Genomic DNA, 24,838 nt, shown 5'->3' on the forward strand with positions numbered 1-24,838 from the left:
ACAATTTGGAGTTATAACCACAAATTCACTACCCAATCTTCTTGGTTCCTTTACTAGAAATTTATCATGTATGCTAGCTCTTTAGAAGCTAACACGACTAGAAGAAAAGAGACCTTTCATACTCGTAAAAACACAAACATGCACATCTACAACAAACTTTAGATGTCAAATAGACATGCCACCGCAATAAAGCCTACAGGCTATCACCAGCAACTTTTTCAACAAAATCTGATAATTGTCTCAAAATTTCAATAAAATCCCTACTAAATTTGATGGGAGCAAAAAAAACAAAAGGGTGGATATTAAAAGGCAACAAACAGCAGAACCAAACTTTTCATCCATGTCAACATGACTCAATAAAAGAAACCAAGAACTTTTCCACCAACATTCTTTCTCCTAGCCTCCTCATGGTCCATGATACCAGCTGAGGTAGTCAGCACAATGTACCCGAACTGCAAGTTCAAACATACATGTAAAGATCAAAACATAAAAACAGATAATATACAGAATAAAACTAACAACTAAGACTTTTACTCCATCAGTGATGACAGAAAAGATCTGAAATTTCATTTGGTTAGATCAAGTATCAACTACATATGATGTTTCAATCCACAATATGACTGTTCAGATACAACTTCAAAGAAACACACTTTATCGGGGACTAGTAACAAAAATAATAGCAGAGAGACTCTGCTAGCCAAGCCATAGGATACAAATTTTCTCCTTTGGATAGACAGGAGTTCTTCCTTTACAGGAGAGCCTCAACTGCTAGCATCTACAAGGAGCACTTGCTATGTGACATTTACAAAATGGATGGATCTTATAAGCATTACACGGATGATTGACCCGATTACTCAAGATTGTAACTGCTTAAGAAGAACCAAAATTTAGCAATGCAAGTCGTGATTCATCAAAGAACTACGGAATAGAGCATTAAAAATGTCTAAATCACAAACTAATATGACCATGACTTAACATTCAGTCCGACAAATCATTTCGGAAGCTAGAAGCCATGCCCAAACAGTTCCATCTATTGATCAAGAGAACAAAGTGAATATATTAATTACTATACCTGTCGGGAAGGGAGCAATCTAGCAGTCCATCCTTCAATCTCCTTAACACCAACATCGAAGCGAGGACTAATAACACCACACTTGTTTAGCCTTCCATTCAGTTCGACGACAATCTTTCCTGACCTATGATCATCGACGTACTCAAATTCTCCAATGTAACCTACACATAGATACCAACAGTAAGAAATTGATAGGGTGATGCTAGCAGTGCATACAGTTAAGAAACTAACATACCATGCTTCTGCATAACAATGAGGAACTTGATGATGACTTTTGATGAAGGTCTAATCATGACCTGGCGCTTTCCCCTCTTTTCAGCATTGTACATGCTTTTGAGAGCATCATTCAGCACACTAACTCTGACCATCTTTTCTTATCAAACTGTATCCAGTATATGCAATAATCAGACCCACCATCGAAAAAGTGACCACAAGAATAGCTCCAAAAACCAAACAAAAAGAATCAAATGGCAGCAAGATATAGCTGATATCCTCAAAAAGACACTAGTTATCAGCACAAATTTACATGTATTAGTAACTATAGATTAGAAGCAGACCAGCAAACAGCAGAAATCATGACAACGAATATAACCAAGGTAAGGACTCAGCAGAAGACAACACAATAATTACAAATATACAGCTACACAAACACTGTTTAATTCCATCAGATCACAAGACCTCCATCAATAACACTTCCTTTATCAAAGAATAAGAAACAAATTCACACTACCACCCATTGTCAAAAAGAATAATAAGTCCCCCACACGAGTAGACGTGCTGAAAATACAATCAAATAATAAAAGCTATCTGCTACAAACACCATAACCCATTCTATGGCCTTTTTTACCCTCCAAAAAATCCTACTTCCATTCACACCCCAGTTAAAACTAAGCATCACTTGCATAAATTTTACCATAAATACAACTACCAAGAACCCCAAAACGTTAAAGGGTCCGAACCCTCGCTAATTTCAACCATAAGATAGTGTGAAAGCCTACTTTCCTCATCACATCTCAATAAAAACCACTAAGATTGTCAAAAAAAATCACATCTTTACTTGACAAATCGAGACATAAACTACAGTGGGAGCTAAGGATAAAAATGCAGAGTTAAGAGGAAAGAGGCACTTACACTTTGATTCCGTAGAGAAAGAGATCAAAATAGTTGCTGCAGAGGAAGAGCTGAGAGGCGCAAATCCAAAGCACACTGGTTTTACTTGTACATAAACCTAGGGCTTTTAGGTTTTGTTGTTGAATCTGCCAAAAGGAATAAGCACTTGGGCCCAAAAATAATCTTTTAAAAATGGCCCAAATGTATATAGTCATCTTTTAATCCCTAGCCACAATTTTTAAAAATTATTAATGTTTAACAAGGGGTGGTATGAAATGGATTAGATTAGACTAAAATTAAGAAGGTTAAAATGGGTTGAACTAAAATTGGATTGGGTCATAATCCGCTTAATTTATTTTGGATTAAAATAGTTACACATCGAATTGGGTTTATGACCATTTGACTTGCTTAATTTATAAAACGCTTACAAATAAAGGCCCACGTTAATCTAACATTATACCTTAGAGATATATACATCATTAATCTATATCTATATCTATCTATATTGTTATAAAAGCACGAATATAAATGTTGATTGACCAAAATATCCACTAAAAGTTGATTTACTTATTTGTCCTTTTAAGTTAAAATTCCATCCATCTAAAAAATTATTAATGGGTATAAATATAATTTTGCACTTGGACTAAACAAAACATATTTCTATTAAGACTAAATTGATTGTAGGATACATATTATTCTATTAATACCACAAGCTTAACATTAAATCTATTTCAAGTAGGGAATTTCTACACATTTAATAATATTGGTAGACCAAAATATCCATTAAATATTGAACAACTTTTATATCCTTAATATTTAATAGTTACAACTTTAATTAATTTCAAAGTCCTACACATTTGCATAATAATTAAATAACAATTATTTAAAGAAAATAGTAAATGACAATTTTGTCTATTGTATAAAAATAGTAAATGATAAGTTTATCTATTAAATAGTCTTTCAATAAATGCAATGTTCAATAAACAATTCAATGAGATACAACCTTCTGACATTAACTTTTTTTTCTAAATTCAAGATGGTTTGAGACCCAATCCTGGATCCCGGGTCGGATCCCAAATTAGAAATCGAGGTAAGATTATGGAGTGTTAGGGTTGGGTCCCTAGTTAAGTATTAGGGTGGGGTCTCGTGTCGGGTGTTGGAGTTGGGTTTCAAATCGAAAGTCGAGGTCAGATACCAGATCAAGTATCAGAGTGGGTCCTTAATCGATTCTTGGGATCGAGTGTCGACATTAGATTCCGGTTCAAAAGTCGGATCTCGTGGTCGGATCCTTATTCAAAAGTCGGATCCGGATCAAAAATTGAAGTCGGATCCTATGTTGAAAGTCGAAATTAGGTCCTAGATCAGATTCAGAATTAAATCCTGATTTTCAAGTCAGATCTAGAGTCTAATGCAGGGGTCGGATCGAGAGTCAAAAGTCAGGGTCGATCTCGTGTCGGATGTTAGGGTTAGGTGGGGCCAGGTCCCAATTCAAAAGTTAGAGGTAGGATTGAATCTCAGGTCAGAAGTCAGGTCCTAATTCAAAATTCGGATCGGGTCCTAAGTCGGGAGTTGATGTTAGAAGTGCGATCATAAATCATTATCGGGTGTCAGTGTCGAGATCAGATGTCAAGGTCGAGTTTTGAGTCGGGTTTAGAGTCGAATATCAAGATTTGATCTCGAGTCAGAATTAGAGTATCGGGTCAAGTCTTGGAACATGTATTGGATTGAAAAATGGGTCGGGAGTCAAGGTCAATTCCTGGTTCAAAAGTAGAGTCTCGATTCAGATTCGGGTGTCGAGGTCGGATGTCAGGGTCGACTCCCGAGTCGGGTGTCAGGATGGGACTCTGAATTAGTCACCAGAGCTCTTTTTTGTATGATAATTGATAGGGAGTAACCTGCAAAGCAAGTTCATAGAAACTAGTTATTATAAAAGCATTAATATAAATGTTGATTAACTAAAATATCCACTAAAAGTTGATTTACTTACTTGCCTTTTTAAGTTAAAATTTCCTCCATCTAAGAAATTACTAATGGGTATAAATGTAATTTTGTGCTAGGACTATTATTGCAGGATACATATTATTCCATTAACACTAGGAGCTTAATATTATATCTATTTCAAGTAAACTACGAGTAGAAAATTTTTATACATTTTATAATATTGGTTAACCAAAATATCTATTAAATATTAAATTATATCCTTAATGAGTAAATATTTAATAGTTATAACTTTAATTAATTTCAAATTCCTACATATTTGCATAGTAATTAAATAACAATTATTTAAAAAAATAGTAAATGATAATTTTGTCTATCGTAGAAAAATAGTAAATGATAATTTTATCTTAAAATCTTTCAATAAATGGAAAAATGTTCAATCAATAATTCAATGAGATACAACCTCCCGTTATTAATGTTTTTTCCTAAATTCAAGATGATTTGGGACACAACTTCTGGATTTAGGGTCTGATCGGGGTCGAATCTCAATTTGAGTGTTGAATTCTTAGTTAGAAATTGAGGTAAGATTACAGGTGGGGTGTCAAGATTGGGTCTCGAGTTAGGTGTCAGGGTGGAGTTTCATATCGGGTGTCAAAGTTGGGTTTCAGATCGAGAGTTAAGGTCATCCCAGGTCAAGTATTGAAGTGGGTCCATAATTGATTGTCGGGGTCGAATGTTAGGATAGGATCTAGTTCAAAAATTGGATCTCGTGGTTGGGTCCTAATTCAAAAGTCAGGTCCCGAATTATGAGTTAGAGTGGGGTCCTAGGTTTGAAGTCGAGATTGGATCCTTGATTGGAAGTCGAGGTTAGGTGTCGGGGTTGGGTCTTGATTTGCAAGTCAGGCCTAGAGTCTGATATTAGGATTAGATATCTGGGTTGAAAGTCAAACTGGGTCAGGATTTGAAAGTCGAGGTTGGGTCTCGTGTCGGATGTCAGGGTAGGGTGGGGTTAGATCCCAATTCTAAAGTCAGGTGCAAGGTAGAATCTCAGGTCAAAAATTAGGTCCCGATTCGAAATTTGGATCAGGTCATAGGTCGGGAGTTGGTGTCGGAAGTTGGGTCCCAGATCAGTGTCGACTGTCGGGTGTCGGAGTTGAATTTCGAGTTGGGTACAGGGTCGAATGTCGAATCAGATCACAGGTCAAAAGTCGGGTCTTGGATTGAGTCTTGGGACAAGTGTTAGATCGGATTCTAGGTCGAAGTCGGGGTCGAGTCTTGGTTCAAAAGTTGAGTCCCGATTCACGTGTCAGGTGCGGCATGGAACTCCAAATTAGTCATCGGGATTCTTTTTTATATGATAATTGGTAGGGAGTAACGTGCAAATCACATTCATTGACACTAATTATATTAAAAGAATGAAGACCTTTAAAATATTGATTAAACTTTTTGCTCTTCATTAAATGACTCCCTTTTAGATAAAATTGTCTTTTTACTATTTTCCTCAAATTATTATTTTATTATTTTAATTAAACTAAAATTTGACGTGATAAAAAAGGAAAAAAACAAGTTTTTTTACTATAATTTAAACCCTTACAATAATCATCCTATTAATAAGTATTTGTTATTATATAGAACTACACGTTTGTACTATTTTATCGAAAAATGAAAAATTTAATAAGAATAGATAAGCATAGGGCCTTTGGATTCTAACACAAACAACATGCAACTTATTTTAAATATCGTATATAAATTTTTTAACTCATGATAAAAAAAAGATTTAATTTGAGAATAAGTAGGAAATTTATTAGTACTAAACTCCTAATATTTAGAAATTATTATTTTTTGTTTAGTTTATTTGTGTCACAACCTTGACACGCCGTTACTGGCACTCACACTAACCTTCCAGTAGGAGAACAATTCTTATAGCCCAAGTTATCAAACTTAAGACATAAAACAGTTAAAGACTTGTAGAAGCAGGAATAAAACCAGAAATAATACTGAGTCCCCATAAACCTAACAAAACAATCTCAACAATAAACTGAAATGTAGAAACATCCTAGGAACTGAAAGTCGTCCGTACCAAAACTCTAACAAAATATAAGTATAAGAAGAGGGAAGCACTCCCAAAATATAGTCATGAAACTAAAACAGTGTTTGAAATCTTAGTCTGGAAAAAGGACTAGAACAAAGAAGAATCCTCGGCAGCTTGAAATAAACAACTCACCCTTGAACTCGAACAAGTCTCACTCTTCTAAACAAGGTCTCTCCGTAGTCGGCTGAATATGCCCGATACTCAACAAAAGGTAGAGCAAGTGTAGTATCAGTACACAAAATAATAATGTACTGGTAGGATAAAGCAGTTAGCCAGTAGACGGATCATAGACAAGTAAATTCAACATATCAAGCATACACATACATAATAAGTTAACCAATCTCATCTCCAATAATATTCAGCAAGATCATAGTTCAATAACTTCAACATGTTATAATTTCACAAAAGGGTCATTTTATGGAACCTACATTCAACTTTGGATTGGAACATGACACCTGATCCAAGATTTGTGTCGGAATGTGAGACTTGATCCAAATATATATCGGAATGTGACATCGATCTAATTTATGTGTCGGAACATGACACCCGATATCAATCATGCAATCAGCCACAATTACATACAATATTCAATATTTTATCACCAAGAATATGTTCATCACACAACAGGCTAACAAGTGACCATTTCATATATAATCTAGCATATTTTCCTTCATATACACATATACATATCACTAAGAAATTTAACAAGTATATAAAACACATATGAGAAACAAAGCCATCACCTACCTCTAATTCATGCTTCAACAACTCTAAAGTGCAAGAACTTTCCCTTTTTGGGTTCTTTCTGCTAGTTCTTGGTCTAACAACAAGTCACATATACACAAGGATCAATAAAATAGCCTAATTCACAAGAATTATAACAAAATTCCCTCTTAGGCCAAAACCCATGATCTTAACCCTACCCTAGGGCTATTTCCCACCATTAGTTTCAGTTCAAACCCTCCCTCAATGATTACCAACCATAGTTTCTAGGTTATAGGAATCAAATAATGAGTTTAGGGAGTAAAACCCTTACCTTACGCATGGAAATCCATGGAAAATAGATGAAAATCACCCTAGGTGGCCTTCTGTCATTCTAGAAATTATTTTTGCAAAAACAAATCATTTCTGGGGTTTTTTCCTACTTAGGTCATGACTGTCCTGCTCTGGCGGGAGAAATATCACTCTGGCAGGATATGCAAAAATAGTGAGCTCAGAGTTTGAGCTCAAAGCCTCCATTTCACAACACACCCCTTTTCAAAGACGTACTAAAATATACTCTTCACGCCAAATCCAATTTCGGGAGTTTTACTCGCCGAATGCCATTCTCTGAAGCCTAAATGCTCTGTATAATCTTGGCTATCAACTTACCCACTCAAATTAGAGATTTGATCCACCACCATTCATATGATCATCCTAGGCCTCACCTGACTCAGAATTCGTCCAAGTCTGACCTAGGCTAAATTTTTCCGAAGTTACAACCCAAAGTATTTTGCCTTGAAATTCTTCCCCATTGGCCTATTCATAACGATGGGGACAAATCATTAAAATAGATATCAATTTACCCATTACTTGTCCTAGAATGACTAACTAGGGAAAACAGGGCTAAAGTAAAGATAGAGTAGTACATGTTTCAACGAACAATTGAGGATACTTGTCTCACATGTCCTTCTCAGTCTCCCAAGTAGCTTTATCTACCGAACGATGTTTCCACTACACTTTAACCATGTTGATCTCTTTAGTCCTCAACTTTCAGACATCACGATCAAGGATTACAACTGGCTCTTCCTCATACTGAAGTTCCTTGTCTAACAACATCGAGTCCCATTTAATGATATAGTTCCTATCCCTATAGTACTTCTTTAACATTGATACATCTTTTGAATTGATACATGGAGCACCTACTGTACCCCAAAAAATATAGGTGGTAAGGCTAATTTGTACGCCACTGGCCCTACACAGTCAGAAATCTTTAAAAAGCCAATATAGCGAGGACTACTAAGTTTACCCTTCTTACCAAACCTTATTACCCCTTTAATAGGCGATACTTTTAGAAGAACTTTCTCATCAGCCTCAAATGTCATATCCTTAACCTTACGGTCAGCATACTCTTTTGACAACTTTGAGCCGCTAGAAGCTTAGCTTGGATGCTCCTTACCTTATCCTGAGCATCCCTCACTAAGTCTACCCCCAATGGATCTACTTCCTCAGCTTCAAACCACTCTATAGGAGATTTGCATCCCCTCCCATAGAAGGCTTCAAATGGCGCCATCTTGATGTTGGAGTGATAGCTATTGTTGTAGGAAAACTCACATAAGGGAAAAAATTTATCCTAATATCCCCCCAAAGTCGATCGCATATGCTTTTAACATGTCTTCCAGCACTTGTATAGTCTTCTCTGATTGCCCATCTATTTGTGGATGGAAAGCCGTGCTGAAAGTGAGTTGAGTGTCCAACTCTTCATACAACTTTCCCCAAAATTTGAAAGTGAACTGCGTACCATATGAATAGGAAAACATGCTAGACTTTATGTGAAATGATCACTTGTTGGCATATTTTGTGATGGCCCGGTTCTTGGTGAAATACTGTTGATTATGGCTATGAAATTGTGATTACTTGTATATGGGATTGGGAGTCACGAGCCGATATGGTATATTTGGATTGGGTGTCACGTTCTAACACATATTTGGATTGAGTGTCACATTATTACATAAACCTTGGATAGGGTGTCATATTTCGACACAAGTTGAGTGTTTGTAGGTCCCATAAGAAGACCCTTATGTGAAGTTATATCATTTTGAGGTTGTTGAATTATGATCTTATTAAATATTGTTTGAGATGACACTATTTAACTTATTTTGTATATATATATATACGCTATTATGTCGAGTCTTCTCTTTCATGATCTGCCTACTATCTAACCGCGTGATCCTACCAGTACACCATTGATTTTGTATACTGAAACTACACTTGATCTATATTTTATTGAGTATAGGACATATTTAGCCGTCTGCGGAGAGACCTCACCTAGAGGAATAGTTGTATTTGAGTTCAAGGGTGAGCTGTTCTTTTAGGCTGCCGCGGACTCTATCTTCGATTCTAGTCTTTCTTTTCGGGACTTAGATCTTCAAACAATTGTTAATTCGTAATGATTTCCTTTTGGGGATTGCACTACTTTTCTAGACTTGTTTAGTTTTAGAATTTTGGTACAATGACTTGCAGCTCTTAGGATATTTTGCATTTTCAGCTTGTTGTTTAGATTATTTTCTGAGTTTATTGGGACTCAATATTATTTTTTGATTTATTCCTGCTTCTGTAAATCTTTAACTGTTATATCTCATAAGTGTGTTAGGTTAGGCTATAAAAATGATTCTCCCACTAGAGGGTTATTGCGGATACCTGTCACGACAGATTAAGGTCATGACAGTAGGCTTCATCGATAACACAAATCCACCACATAATATTATGTAAATATTTCAAGAAAACATGCAATATGAAATTACAATATGTCATGACCTAAAATCGGGTGTGATGACACTCGCCTAATCCACCAAGACGAGTCATCCTAAGAGTCTGAACAATTCAAAATAAGCAAAAATAAAAGCAGAAATGTAAAGTCTAATATGATATAGATAAGGGTAAGTGGAAAATAGATTCTAAATCACCCAAGACTTGGTGTTACATACACAAGCCACTATTTCAACAGAAATGAAAAATATACAAGTCTAGATGTCTCAGTTCTCAAGTAGAACAAAGCATAAAGTAAATAGACGATGAAAGACTACCGAAGAAGACAAGATGCTACCTCTCATGTATCCAGAAGCGCGGCCCGATCAAAGGAGTACTAAGAGCCAGAGGTGCCAGACTCAGATCCTACATAAATGTAGAAGAAAGGGGTGAGCACCAACAACAATGTACTTTGTAAAATGGAAACTAAACCCTAAGTAAAGCAATGCGAAACACAGGTACTCCTGATATCCCAACCACAATCCTCCACAACTACACACCTGCATTCAGATAACCCAATCTATATAATTTATATCACAATTATACCAGAATACTAGACAATCTACAAATAGAAAGTATGAATACGTTCTCACCGCTATACTTAGGCAAACACAGGAAATCTCAAATCATAATCAATCACAGGATGAAATAGATGCAAATGCAATATCAAATATTGTGATACATGTCTGTTCTATGACATACATCCATTGATCACCTTAAATCAAAACTCATGAGTGCCTCACATAGACCATGTATCCATCAGAAATGACCTCGGCCAATATCTATCGGAAGAGACCTCGGTGATATTATCCGTGGGAAGAGACGTCGACCGCCGAAAGAAACCTCGATAAATCACCTCGAACGATAAAAACCTCGATCCCAATATCTAGTACCTCACTCATATCATTTCTCAGCCATCACATATAAAATATATGCACAAGTAATGAGCAAAACAGGTTAAACATTCACATATGATGTCATATAATCTACAATCACACAATAGATCAATGTCCTGTAGTTCACAACACTTAGACCATTAAACCTATCTGAATTTCCACTATCACATTTCAACTCATATAATTAAATTCAATCTAATGACCTAACACACCCTAATCTTCTCACAAAGGAAAATACAAGGTTCAACATACTTAACAAAAGTTAGAATTTCACTTGCCTTAGCCTTGACTAAGTCACGAATAATTTGAACTTAAAGCTTTTTCAATCTGAAGATACTCCAAATCACCATAATCTAATTAAATATAGACTCACAATCACATTTTTAAACTATTGACACTAAAATTAAGCAATTTGGGTGAAAAAGGTAAAATGGTGAAAAATCTCATAACGAGAATCGAACTCAGAATTTGATTATTCTTAGATGGAAATGTTCCTCAAGTAATCAGAAATCTAACTGCGAAAAGCATTTAAAAAATGAGGTTAAAATGAGTTCAAAATCCCCATTTCTCCTTCAAAAGTTCATGTTCAAGAAAACTCAAAAATCTTCAATTTGAAATCCATAATTTGAAGTAAAAATTTAGAATAATTCAATGAAAATTAAGGGAAAGTGTTAGAAATACATCACCCAAGAGTTTTGTCATGAAAAATCTTGAAGAAATCGCCTAAACCGAGCATGGAAATATTAAAAATGGTAAAAACACCTTAAACCTCGAAGTTGAACCCGATGATCTCTTCCTCCTGAAGTATGGAACCTAAACCCTCTCAGATGTTGCTTAAGCGACCGGACCTTCGCTTCAGCAGAGGTTCGCTTTCGCGAACCCCACCTAAGTAAGTCCTTTCGCTTAAGCAAAGGTTCGCTAAAGAGAACCTGGTCCGCTTAAGCGAACCCTGCATCAGCACCAACAAAATAAGCTAAGTCACAACTCAAGCCTTCGATTTGTAATGACCATGATGGTCATTTTTGGAATTTTTATAAAATGACTATTTTACCCCTCCCTTTAGTTGCCCCGAGTCATTTCTGAATGGTACTAGGTGTTGGTTTTTAGAAAATCCTATGAAAAGTTGTCTTTGAAAAATTTCAGTTTTCATAAACTTTAAGTGTTCAAAAGTGGTATTTGGGGCCAACCAAAGCTACGGGCCTCGAAACAGAATTCTACCAATTCTAGTATCTTCGGATGTCAAAATTGGCCTAGGAGAGTTTATGGAATCAGTTTTGCAATTGTAACCAAGATTTGAGGCCTTGAGTTGAGAATTTGAGGAATTTAGGCCAAGATTTGACTTTGGTCAACTTTTGAAGTTTCGATGCTCAGAATGGAATTTTGACGACTATGTTGGATTCAGAGGGTTGTTTTTGGTCTAGAAGAAGTACTGGATGAATTTTTAGAAGTCCCGAGCCCATTTTAGTATTTTGAAGGCCTAAGTTGGTGTAGTTGCGACTTTTTGAGTTTTGGATCAAGAAGACCTCGAATTCAAATTCTTATGGTTCCATCAACTCTAAAATGGAAAAATTAGGCTAGTATCATTGTTGGCATGACTATCGAGACAATCAATACGAGTTTGGGCCATTTGGCGTTTTTGACTTTGAAAGTTAGCATATGGTTGACTTTGGTCAACTTTATTGGAAAACACGCTCGGATGAAAATTCTGATGACATAGTTAGTTCCAAAATATTGAGTTTGGTCTAGAACGATCCTTCGTTTGCTTCCCAAAGTTTTCGGTCTAATTCTGAGGCCCATTGTGGAGTTTGGCTTAAAATGACACTTGGATGTGGGATCCACTTTTTATTAAAATGACCTCGTAAGATAATTTCGAATGCGTCATTGAGTCCTAAACTTCAAATTTAGTGGGGTAGCATAACTGGTTTATTTTTATCGGGTTCCAAATAAATTCCGAGGATTCATTCGGAGACTTTAAATACTGCAAAAACCAAAAAAATCTGATGCAAAAGTGCAGATTTTTCAGATTTTGTATCTCAATTTTAAACCCTCATTCTTGAGCTTTTGAAGTCCAAATCTAGTGATTGAAGAGTCTATCTTCAAGAGATTTTCACATGGAATTAGTTGGTTAGCTCGGAATCTTGAGAGAAGAGTTTCGATTGAGGTAAAATCTTGATTCTAGTTTCTACAATTTCTAATTTTAAAATTAATTTTTGAAGAATTTTGAGAATTTATTTCTTGGTCTATATAAACCCAATTTTGATGATTCAAGGGTCTAAGTTCAAGACAATTTCATGAGAAATCCGCTGGTAAACTCAGAATCTTGTGGGAGACTTCGTGTGAGGTAAATTTACGAATCTAGCTATTATTTTGGCCATTTTCGGATTGAATTGTGTAAAATTTTGGAAGATTATATCTTGATCATTTGAACATTGTTTTTAGTGATTTTTGAGGCTAGATTGTGGTTTTTTCGCCAGAAACGTTATGGTATAATTTGTTTGGATTGAGAGGGTCTAGTTTTTTCACAATTCACTGATCAAGAAGCTTCTATTTTTATATTTTAGTTCGAATTTTTTTGAATTTTGGTTGCATGCTCATCCTGCTATTTTCCCATCCCAAATTGTGTTATAGTGTTGATTTGTGAGCTTAGAGTGACATTTAGAACCTATTTTTGGGTTCAAATTTGGAATTTTGAATGCTGGTCCTACATTCTCCATTTTAGACCTCGAAATTAATCCGTCTCCAACAATTATGAAATTAGTGTCTAAATGACCATATCGATATTGTGCTTCTATTTTTGATGGCATGGCAGCATTCCAAGACCGCTCGGAAGGGAAAGGCTCCAATAATATAATTTGGAGCTCGTGTGTTCAGCGTATAGGTAGGCTATGATTTTCCTTTCTTTAGATTGAGATGGAATGTGCGAAAGTATGTTGAAATAGTTGGAATTTGGGTTTGGTAGCTTAATGGTATATCTTAGGTTTAGAAATCATGCTTTAGACTTGTTATCAGGTTTTTTGGGTATCTGGAAGCATGTGTACCTTGTCGTTATTCGTCTATATTGTTAGGAGAGTTGAATAAGCATGTTGTTGATATTGTGGAGTATGTTGGCCTTAATATAGGTTGTAAAACTACTTTGGTTGCCCGCGTCGCTCCGACGGACTTAGATCCTTGTAGAATGGTGTAGCGGGCTAGTGTCGGGTAGTTGGCCTTAGATAGGCAATACCCTTGCTCTTAATAACACCCTCATCCATAACTCAATATAGACATGACTTTGAGATGCGTCGGCAATACTAGATTTTGTGACCATTTGGCTTTGACTCTGGCTCAAGTTTTGGCAGCATATTAGTTGACACATTGGGGAGAAAAATCTCGGTACTGTTGTAGTCTAGTTGGGAAGAAGAATATTTGACACCATGGGATAAATTATCTGTGAGCATTTGGGTACCAAGTCCCGGCCTCCGTTCAGAATTATCGTGGAGTATCTAGATACCCAACCCCAACCTCTACCGGCTTGCTAGTATGAAGAGCATCTGGGTACCCAATCCTGTCAGCATTCAGGTACCTAGCTCCGACCTCTACCGCACCGATGTAATATGGCGAGCATCCGGGTACCCAGTCTTGATCTTGGCCACGTTATATATTTGGGTGAGCATCTGGGTCCCAGTTTCGGCCTCGACCCCTAAGACACTCCTAGTTCGTTGACTCTTGGAGATTCTGGGTTTGAAAATGATACAGTTCTTCGGTTCTTGACCTCGCAGATTCTTGGTTCTAGCCTTAGTAGTTGTAGCTATTCTGTGTACTCGACGGACTTATGGGGGTTCATCTGAGTTTTTATTTAACTTGCGCACGAGTCTTCCTACTGGATTTTGGGGGACCAGTTCGGTATAGTTAGCTATAGCTCTCGTAGGTAGTACTCTTTTCACTTTAGATGCTTATGTTGATTCCTATTTAGGCTTATACCTCTTTCTCATATTATTTTCACCTTTTCTGCTCAGTCGGCCTATGATGCCTACTGGTTACCTATTGTCTTGGTACTCATACTAAATTCTATAGCTACTTTCGTGATGCAGGACCGAGCACCAGCTACTGCCGTGGATAGATCGAGCCTGTTGCAGTCAGCTTCGGAGACTAGGGTGAGCACTTGGTTTTTGGATCATTTCTGTCTCCTTCAGTATGAATGACCCATCTTTTGCCTTTTGAGACTAGCCAGTTGTTGTATATATTTATGATCCACTTTTGGGACTTGTACTCATCTTTTATTTTGTAGCAGCTTTGTACTTGTGACTTCTAGGTTCTGAAAGGGATCTTTAGTTGTTTATATCATGTTTTGGTTTACTTCCTCTTATTCTTTCTAAGTATCTTTATAATTTGCTACTCTTGTTTAGTTTCTACCCTCAAACCCATTACATGAAGTTTTGGGTTGACGGGTTGGCTTACCTACTAGTGGGTTATAGTAGGTGCTATCATGGCCTGAGAAATCGGGCCTTGACACGATCACCTCGAGATTTTTTCAGAATCTCGTATACACAAACCATATATGCAACCCTACTAATTGTGACGTTTTGGACTCAATGAAATTATTAAAATTCGAATTTGAGGCCTCCTTGACCCAAAATCTGAGAAGTCGCAACTAAACTAGTTTCGACACTTGAATTATCCAAAATACCCTTGGGACCTCTAAAAATTATAACGAAGCCATTTCTAGCATTAGAATCACCTCCTGAAACCATTGGAACTATCAGAAATCCAATCCAAGTAACCGAACCCCAAATGTTAACTAAAGTCAAACTTGGACAAACTTTAACTCAATTTCCACCTTCGGACTTAAATTCCACGTTTTAACTCCAAATTTGATTCCGACAACTCTCCTACAATAATTTTCATATTTTGAAACTGATGGAATCAACGAAATTCTATTTCGAGACTCAAAACTCTAAATGACTCTAAAACTCAAAACTTGGCAACTTAAGCCTTTAAAACCCATTTATCAAGCAAAACCTCAATTTTTCACAAGATTTCCAAAAACTAACTTTCATACCCAACCAAAAGTGACTCGGGGCAACTGACAATAGGGGTAAAATGGTAATTTTGTCAAAAATATTAAAAATGACCTTTCGGGTCATTACACACCACCCAATCTTTATTCACATGCTCCTACTATCCCAAGTATAGTGCTTACCCACTAGTGTTCAAATCTAGAAATATTTTAATCTTTCAGATGTGCATTCAGACTCAGACGTCTCTGACATACAAATAAAATACCCTCGATATACAATTATTTTACCACCGGACTATCATTACCATATTTATCTCTCTATATATTTTTAAAAAATGCTTTCAAATAAAGGCCCACGTTACGGATTAAGACATTACAAATTGAGATGTATAAATCATTAAGTTAACAAAATCGGAATATGAATAAAGAGGAATGTACCAAACCTTCAATTTATTTTATTTTATATATTTTAAAGTGATCAATTTGTTAAATTGTTAAATTTTATTAACTTCAAGGACCAAAATCGCACACTTCAAATAATTGAAGGTTAAATGTGTATAGTTAAATAACACAAGGACTAAAACTGAAATTATGCAATAATACATGGATTAGAATCTCTATTTTTAATGAATTAAACTCACATAAATCTTAGATTTAAATAATGAAATTTCTAAAAGTCAGATACAAATAAAGACCCACGGTACAAATTAAGACATTAGGATTGAATACATATACATCATTAAGTTAATCAAATAGGAGTATGAATAAAGAGGAATGTACCAAAAAATATTTGTGCAATGTCTAGATTTATTATTAATAATATTTAAATAAATTAAATGTATCTAAATCTTAGATTTAAATGATTAGATTACATAACATATATGATAAAATAATTTAATTATTTTCCAAGATTGAACATTTCTTCTACACTATATATATAAGTGATAGAAATATCAGAAATATAATGAAAAGCAAAGATGGGTCTAGTAGAAGGGCAGGCGTCGTTGCTGAGGTATAATTTTCATCTCTTTTATACGTTTTAATGTTTGATATTAGAAAAGTTTATATGTTGATTTTTAAATTTTTGATGAACAATTTGATGTGAAATTAACTTATTTTCGAAGACTACTCATGGAGGTTTTTAAGATTGTATGGACATTATAAACAACCAACTCCTCTGCCCCTAATACCAAACAAAGAAAGAATCAAGGTGCAAAATTTATACTTGTACAGTTTTATTCGATTTTTTCTTTGTTTCTTCTCTTTTCTTTTCAAAAACAAAACTGATTGCATAAACTTACTTCATTTGCTATATTTTGTATTTTCATTAAGGAGGAGACAAAATTTGAAATTCATGAATTTTGAATTAATCTTTTTATTTTACTAAATTTTAGATTAATGATTTGTACATATTCAATAAACTTTAAATAAACACAAATTTGTTCGTCTAGGATAGCTATTTGATTGGGCTGACATTTTTATTGGGATATTTAGTTATTTTAAAAGAGTTGACCGTCATCCAAATGTATTAGATTTTGACCCGAAAAAGATGAAAAAAATTATGTACGTATAAGCTATCTGGTTGTATTTCTCTTCAATGAATCATTTACCTAAACTGTTCAATCTATCTCTTTTCACTCTCACTAACTTAGATAATTAGGATTTCATAGTCTAACTTGATAGTAGAGCTAACTCCACCTTAATTCTTGATTTATTCGTTGTTGGGTGCTCCATATTATATTATATTATCAAAGTTTCAGTTGACATTACTTGTGTGTGTAGGGGAAGTGGGGTGTTAAGTTGTCTACATCAGTGGTAGACATGGTCTCCTGGTATGACTTTTCATAGTCTTCACCTTATAAGCTAACGATTAAGATTGAGCTAGCTCTAAAGTATATTTTTTTATGTGATATAGTTAATTCACAATCAAAATCGATTTTTTAATAAACCAACCTTAAAAGATTTCATATAATCGTCCAACCAATGGTTAAGCCATGAATCTTGCTTAGAATATTCAGGATTTAATATAATAGTATGAAAAATAATATTTAACATATATAATATAATTTATCGATGAAAATTATTCTAAGTGATCACTCTTTCCTAGCTGTAGCTTTGCGCTAGTCATCGTTCCACATTCAAAATAATGAAAAGGCATAAAAGAGATAAAACTACAACGAAATGAATACTAAAATATAATCCTTACATGCATGTATTTTTTCAATAATATTTTATGCTTACAAGTATATAAGTTTTCAGTTATTTCTTGGAAATTTCATCCTTGTTTTTGCACAAACATTTTTGGATCAACAGATGACAATTATGAAGGAGCTAGAAGAACTAAGATTAGTGAAAGTGAAATGGCTTATCAAGGCATCATAACGTTCCAAGGTATTTGGTGTTATCATTGTAGGACTTATCATGAGGTGTTCACTTCGAGCCAAGGGCTCATGCGGCACCAAATAAGCGCCAAGTTTCAGCTTACGTCCTTTCTCTCTATCGTTACTTGGGTAATCGCAAGTCTATCTCAACGGTGATACACTCCAGGGATGCTTTATCTTCCTCGTCTAACCGCGCCAGATTTTCTGTGTCAAAAATCAACCGCAGATAACTAGGGAATTTGTGAGGAGGCACTCTCACCACCAGATATTTCTAACGAGAGTGATAAGATGTCCCTGGCCTCGTAACACTGTTGGATTAAACTTGTGATTACCTAAGTGACGGTAGAGGACAAGGAGGTAAACTAATGGATAGAAACACTTATGATGGGGTACCTCTTATCCAAGTGCCCTGAAACTAATGCTTGCACTGGTGTCCTGCAAACCCTTGGTTTGAGGTGAACACCTCACGACAAGTGCCACAACGATAAAATTAAACCCTGGCTCATTATGAGGCCTTTATATTGGAGACATTCCATTTGTTGATGGCTACTACAATTTTCATAAAGGATTCTTGGAGAATTAAGAAATGACTTGATGAAGAATTGAAAGAATATCCATTGAAGTATAAAGAAACAAAACTTTCAATAAAATGGTAATAGTGTTTGCATACCAGAAACAAGTAAGGTAAGAAGTTAAATGTATCGATTATGGTTAAGGAATAATTCTTAATATTTGTTAAAAGAATAATTTAGTTTGGACCTGTTTTAGATATTTACAAAATACAACATTTTGTTTATTCGATTAATAAATTGAAGAATATGAAATATTATAATATGATATGAAATTTCTTGTTTTCTTCAAATTGATGATTATTAATATTTTTCATTTCTAAAAGGAAGTTGAGTTTTATAGAATTTGTATAATTTGAAAATTATCCATCACAAGAAAGAAAAAAAAACATTAAATAGCCAATAATAAGAGTTTCTAAAATTTACCAAGGAAAAAACAAAGCTAGCAAAGACACAAAGTCAGCCAAGAGAGATCTTTTTTAAGACTAATGTTCTCACTCACCCTCTCAAAGATCGTTATCGAAATATCTTCAAAAAAGGCTAACACCACCATTTATTCTTTCAATGTCTGTCACGATCCAGTTCATCGGGCTATGCATACACCTACTCTAACATCTAGACAGGAGAACCCTTATGCCAATTTTGAAATCAAGTCAATGCGGAATTTAAGAAAATAGAAGAAATCTCTTTGATAATTAAAAATTGTAGTGAAATACACTGAAAACCCTCCCAATAAACTAGTTTAAACATGTATAAGAATTTCTAAGAGTAATAAGAAATGAAGAGTATAAGTTGTCGGAGATCATCTTCATCTTTACCTATGAAACATCACTGACTCTGCAACCAGATTATACCAAGTGGCATATCAAGAGTATTATCAGTATAAATAACATGTACTGTTAGGCATCATTGGTCAACTTGATACCTACCACATGATATAAATAAATCAACAATAACAAAACATTCACTTAAGAAAATGCACCCGCCAAACCTTTATGCACAAACTCTTACCATTTCCATTAACCTACCAATGTTCTTCAAGCCTAGAACGTATCCCTTCTAGTTGATTTGCTACCAACTCTAATACAGATTAATCCCTAGCCATTTTATCACATAGAGGAGTTTTCAAAATACGGCCACCACAAATCTGTCTATCTAGCCCTTACCTCAAGGTTTTACACCGACACCTGGCGTTAGAATATTTGACATCTCACTTGTAAGAGAAAAATATTTAGATGGACTAAGGCTCCTCTCCTAACCGTATTGGTCCATCATGGAGGGACCTAATTCGCTATGGCGGCCTCGCCATAGTGGGATCCTCCCACCAAGGCAGCATGTCCGAAGACAGAATCTCCAAATTTTTTCTAATTTCCCTTTTTTTTCACATATACCCACGGAACACTATTATTATCTGACTCTAAGTCATTAATCTCACTAAACAATTCAACAACTGCTCTTCCCTTTCTTACCCATGACCTCATACCCACAGTAAGGACGAGATCAAGCAAACACACTATAACAATACATATTACTCCGCTAAAGTATGAAACTTGGTAACACTTGAACCTTTGGTCCCCTCATATCAATTATTACACGGGACGGGCATGATCAGTTATAATTGTGTCAGTTCCTTTATCATCACACATATAATTTAGGATACATAATCACATCACATTATAGCATAGCTCAGACTTTCGGTCCTTAACATGAATTAGTTTACATAATGGGCATGATAATCACAATTATAACAATCAATTGGTTCTCTCAAGGAACCATAACATATATTTGGTTCTCTCATGTGACCACGCCTAAACTCTTAGTTTGTACTAGCATGGTACCTGATCTAATAGATGTCGAAATGTGACACCCGATCCAATATGTATTAAAATGTGACATTCGATTCAGTATGTATCGGAACGTGACATTCGATCCAATATGTGTCAAAAAGTGACACCCAATCCAATATGTACTGGCGTGATACCTGATCCAATAGTCACAATCACAATCACAATCAATACTGAATAGTTCATATACTTGCATAATCAAGTAACAGGTTCATGGTATGCAATTGCTCATAATAGTCCTTTCATTAGTTTCATTCCATCTTTTCCTCTTTAACAATATTTCATCAAGCCTTCTTTATTCAAGGAATTACTTTTGATGGAGCAAGTTCAAGATTATGAGTTTCACATCATAGGATTGTAGACCAATCACAACAACATATCAATCACCCAAGCCACAACAATTAAATGCATAGGAAACTTTATAGCATTACTCAATCACTATTAATCATTTTCTCTATGATATAGACTAAACCGTAACCTATAACCATAGGTAATCAAATAGTTTCATGGCATAAGATTTATCAATACTAAGTCATTCACATTCGCCCTTTATTCATGATATGCATTGCTAAAGTATTTCACAGGGATTAGTCAGCATAAACACACACAATTATTGTATAAGCCTATCTTTCTATGTACGCCAATATCCCATAACGCACCAATCTCAGAATCTCTTTATGACCTAGATATTTTCCAATAATTAATCTCACAAGAGTCAACATCCCTCTCAATATGGATTATCAAGAATAACATTCAAGACTGGACCACTATCCCTAGTCATAGAAATTAGAACCCACATCATACATTCTCACTCTAAACAAAAATTGACAATCATTCAGCCATCCAGACTCCATGCCCGATGGCCTAAGGCATGAAATCTCTACTCAATTTACATTATAGTATGCATGGGAAAAAGTTTATAACTACTCAATTTAGAAAACCTAACCTACCTAGGAGAAAAGCAGTTGTAGAAGGATTAAAGTACAATACTTGAATTCTGAAAGAAAAAACAAAGGAGGCGGGCCTAAAATCCGCGGTTTGTAGCCTTCTTTGCGTTAGAATTGTTTTCCTCCTTTCTCTCCAAGCCTAGAGCAGTTTTTTGAGGGTTTCTAGGGTGACCCTCACCTATTTATGCACTTAACGGAAGAAGGAAAATATAAGAGTTCGTGTCTTTTTAATTCTACCCCGCCGATCCTTCTATGGCGGGTCCCATCCCACCATGACAACCTCAGCTCAAAAGTGTTCAGTAAAATAGGCATAAAGTTTTACTCCGAACTTCAAATGAGGAAAACTTAGTGGCGTTGGAAAAAAGACTCATAGACCTTTATTTGATAGGTCATGGGCCACCTAATTCATTATAGACTGAGAGATATAGCAATTTGAAGTTGACTTTAGTTTAAATTTAAGTCCAAAACTAAATCGAAAAGACACTTTCAACTTAACTTTGAGATAGGGGAATTGTACGACCTTAATTCATAACTAATGCACTCGCATAAAAAGAAATTGATCCTAATCGTATGACGAATGAGATTCATATATCTTTACCACATATATTTTTAGTAACAATGGAATAGGTCATTACAATATATATCAATTTACCCATCATTCATCCTCGAACAATAACACATAAGAAAGGGAATAAGCCGATCTAAGAGTTTTTCGAAACCAATGATGAGACACCATTATAACTTAGGGAAAATCACATCCCGGACTAACCCCTTTACGCCAAACGCTATATCTGAAGTTCTACTAATTCGCATTCCATTTCAAAATTTCTATGGGATACAATATCCCTCACATATCATGATACCACCTTAATCTTCTCAAACGCTACACCTAGAGACACCAAATATCTCTAAACCACACAATACATAAATTTCATTGGAATAAATCCTAGCCTGAATTCTTGTCAACTCTCATACTAGAGAGAACTTTACCTGGGCACTTACACCCTAACCAATGATATAATGAGCATATCACCCCCTCACTCAAGAGATCTAACTATATGTATTATCATGACCTACCAGAGGGATATGACTGATTAGGAAACCATTTACTAACCCCACTCCCTCAATTGACCCTACTACTAAGGATCATCGATCATGAACAATCCAACCTATGTCAGATTCTCAGTAATTTTGTTATATCCTTTCCAAGACTCCTATTAGCCAATGATCATTCTCATGAAATAAGTCTATGACAAATGTCTAACACTATTAAGTCAATTATGGGTTATTTTGTCAAATATTGTGCGAGTGACTATTTCCATTAATGGACAATCATAACTTCACCAATACATGAAGACTTGGTCGCAATACCATCTCACGGTTTTCCATTAATAACATATTATCACTACAATGTAATTCGTTACTCAATCAAGGTTAGAAACCACCAAGTCGAATAAGGTACAATGTTCGAATATACATATAGGTTACCTCAATCAGGCAACATTACCCCTATCAAATCAATAACTTATATACATATTATCAAATAGGTTCTAACAACACTAGACAACCATTAGCGGTCACATATTTAATCATACACTAGACCCCCGGTCATCTATCTAAATTAACAACCACCAATTCTCTATTACTATGCATTGATCTGAAAATGAGAATTAACCATTACCCGTTCTAGAGTCGAGCGGTGGAATCACACATGGAAATTGGCCAATCTCCTGGAGGGAAAAAAAGCAATTGGATGCAAATGGATATATGCAAAGAAAAAAAGATTTCTTAATCAAGAAAATATTCACTACAAAGCAAGATTGGTGGCCAAAAGATATGCTCAAAAGGAGGGAATTGATTATAATGAGGTATTCTCTCCAGTCGTGAAACACTCCTCCATTAGAGTTTTGTTGGCTTTGGTAGCATAATTGAATTTGAAACTAGTCCAGTTGGAGGAGACTTGAAAGAGAAAATCTGCATGACTCACCTAGAAGGATTCAAAGTTGATGGAAAAGAAAATATGGTGTGCAAAATTAAAAAATCATTGTATAAATTAAAACAATCATCTAGGCAATGGTACAAGTTTATGTTACAGCAAAAGTACAAAAGAAGCAAATATGATCATTGTGTGTATTTGCGCAAGCTTGAAGATGGATCCTTTATATGTCTTCTCTTGTATATTGATGATATGTTGATATCTTCTAAAAGTGAAAAGGAAATTGAGAAGCTGAAAACCCAACTAAAAAGGGAGTTTGAGATGAAGGATTTGGGTGAGGCGAAGAAAACTCTTGGCATGGAGATTAAAAGAGATAGACATTCAAAGAAACTCTTTTTATCTCAAAAAGAATACTTGAAGAGGGTACTAAATCGAGTTGGTATGAATGAAAAAATAAAGTCGGTTAGCACTCTGCTTGCTCCTCACTTTAAGCTTAGTGATGCTATGTCGCCAAAAACTGAAGCTGAACAAGAATATATGTCAAGAGTACCATATGTGAATATTGTTGGTAGCTTGATGTGTACAATAGTTTGCACAAGTCCAGATATTTCACATGCAGTAGGAGTTCTAAGCGGGTATATGCATAATGCTCAAAAGGAACATTGGCAAGCTGTAAAATGGATTCGACGGTATATTTAAAATACTGTAGATGTTGGTTTAGTTTTCGAGCAGGAAGATAATCAATATCTTGTTGGATATTATGACTCAGATTATGCATGTGATTTAGACAAACGAAGATCAACTACTGGCTATTTTTTACTATTGCAAACGCACCAATTAGTTGGAAGTCTACTTTGCAGTCAACAGTTGCTTTGTCTACCACTGAGGCAAAGTATATGGCGATTACAGAGGCTGCAAAGGAGGCAATTTAGCTTCAAGGGTTGCTTAGAGAGCTTGGTATTGAACAAGAAGATATCACAATATTTTGTTATAGTCAAAGTGTTATTCATTTAGCAAATAACCAAGTTTACCATGCAAGGACGAAACACATTGATGTTCGATATTATTTTGCACGAGAAATCATAGAAGAAGGTGGAGTCATAGTGCAGAAAATTCAGACTACAGATAACCCTGTCGATATGTTGACAAAAGTGGTGACTACGATCAAGTTTCAACATTCTTTGAAATTGATCAACATTGTTGAACATTGAAGATTGAGGTTGAAGACACAATCAAAAGTTGTTGAGAGAAAGTTGAAAATGAAGAATCTTGCCAAAATGGAGATTTGTTAAAATTGACAAGATTCTAGTTGAATTAATGTGAAGATTTGGTAGGAAGATAATTTTTCTTTGGTATAAAAAGTCAAGGTATGAAATTTGTAGTTGAAATATTGGTAAACCATTAAATGATTTCACAAGATAAACCTTGACATTTTAACCCATAGTGATGTCATGGATGACATCAAGAGGAAGATTTCATTCTTATAAATAGGTAGTTCTTGGTTCATTTGTAACACACCTCTCACTTGCATTCTCATCTTCTAAGACATT

At 35.3% G+C, this 24,838-nt stretch overlaps 1 protein-coding gene across 1 annotated transcript; it reads right to left on the reverse strand.

Moving 5' to 3' along the window:
• Positions 1-214: 214 nt before the first annotated feature.
• Positions 215-2,311, reverse strand: LOC129903257 (40S ribosomal protein S15a-1). The gene is made up of 4 exons (XM_055978764.1): positions 2,204-2,311; positions 1,308-1,454; positions 1,073-1,233; positions 215-452 (listed from the first exon to the last, which is right to left on the reverse strand). The coding sequence occupies exons 2-4, from the start codon at positions 1,438-1,440 to the stop codon at positions 354-356; spliced, it is 393 nt and encodes a 130-aa protein (XP_055834739.1). The 5' UTR covers positions 1,441-1,454; positions 2,204-2,311; the 3' UTR covers positions 215-353.
• Between the last annotated feature and the right edge of the window lie 22,527 nt (positions 2,312-24,838).

This window comes from Solanum dulcamara, chromosome 9 (assembly GCF_947179165.1).
Source record: "Solanum dulcamara chromosome 9, daSolDulc1.2, whole genome shotgun sequence".
In the NCBI taxonomy this organism is placed as follows: Eukaryota; Viridiplantae; Streptophyta; class Magnoliopsida; order Solanales; family Solanaceae; genus Solanum; species Solanum dulcamara.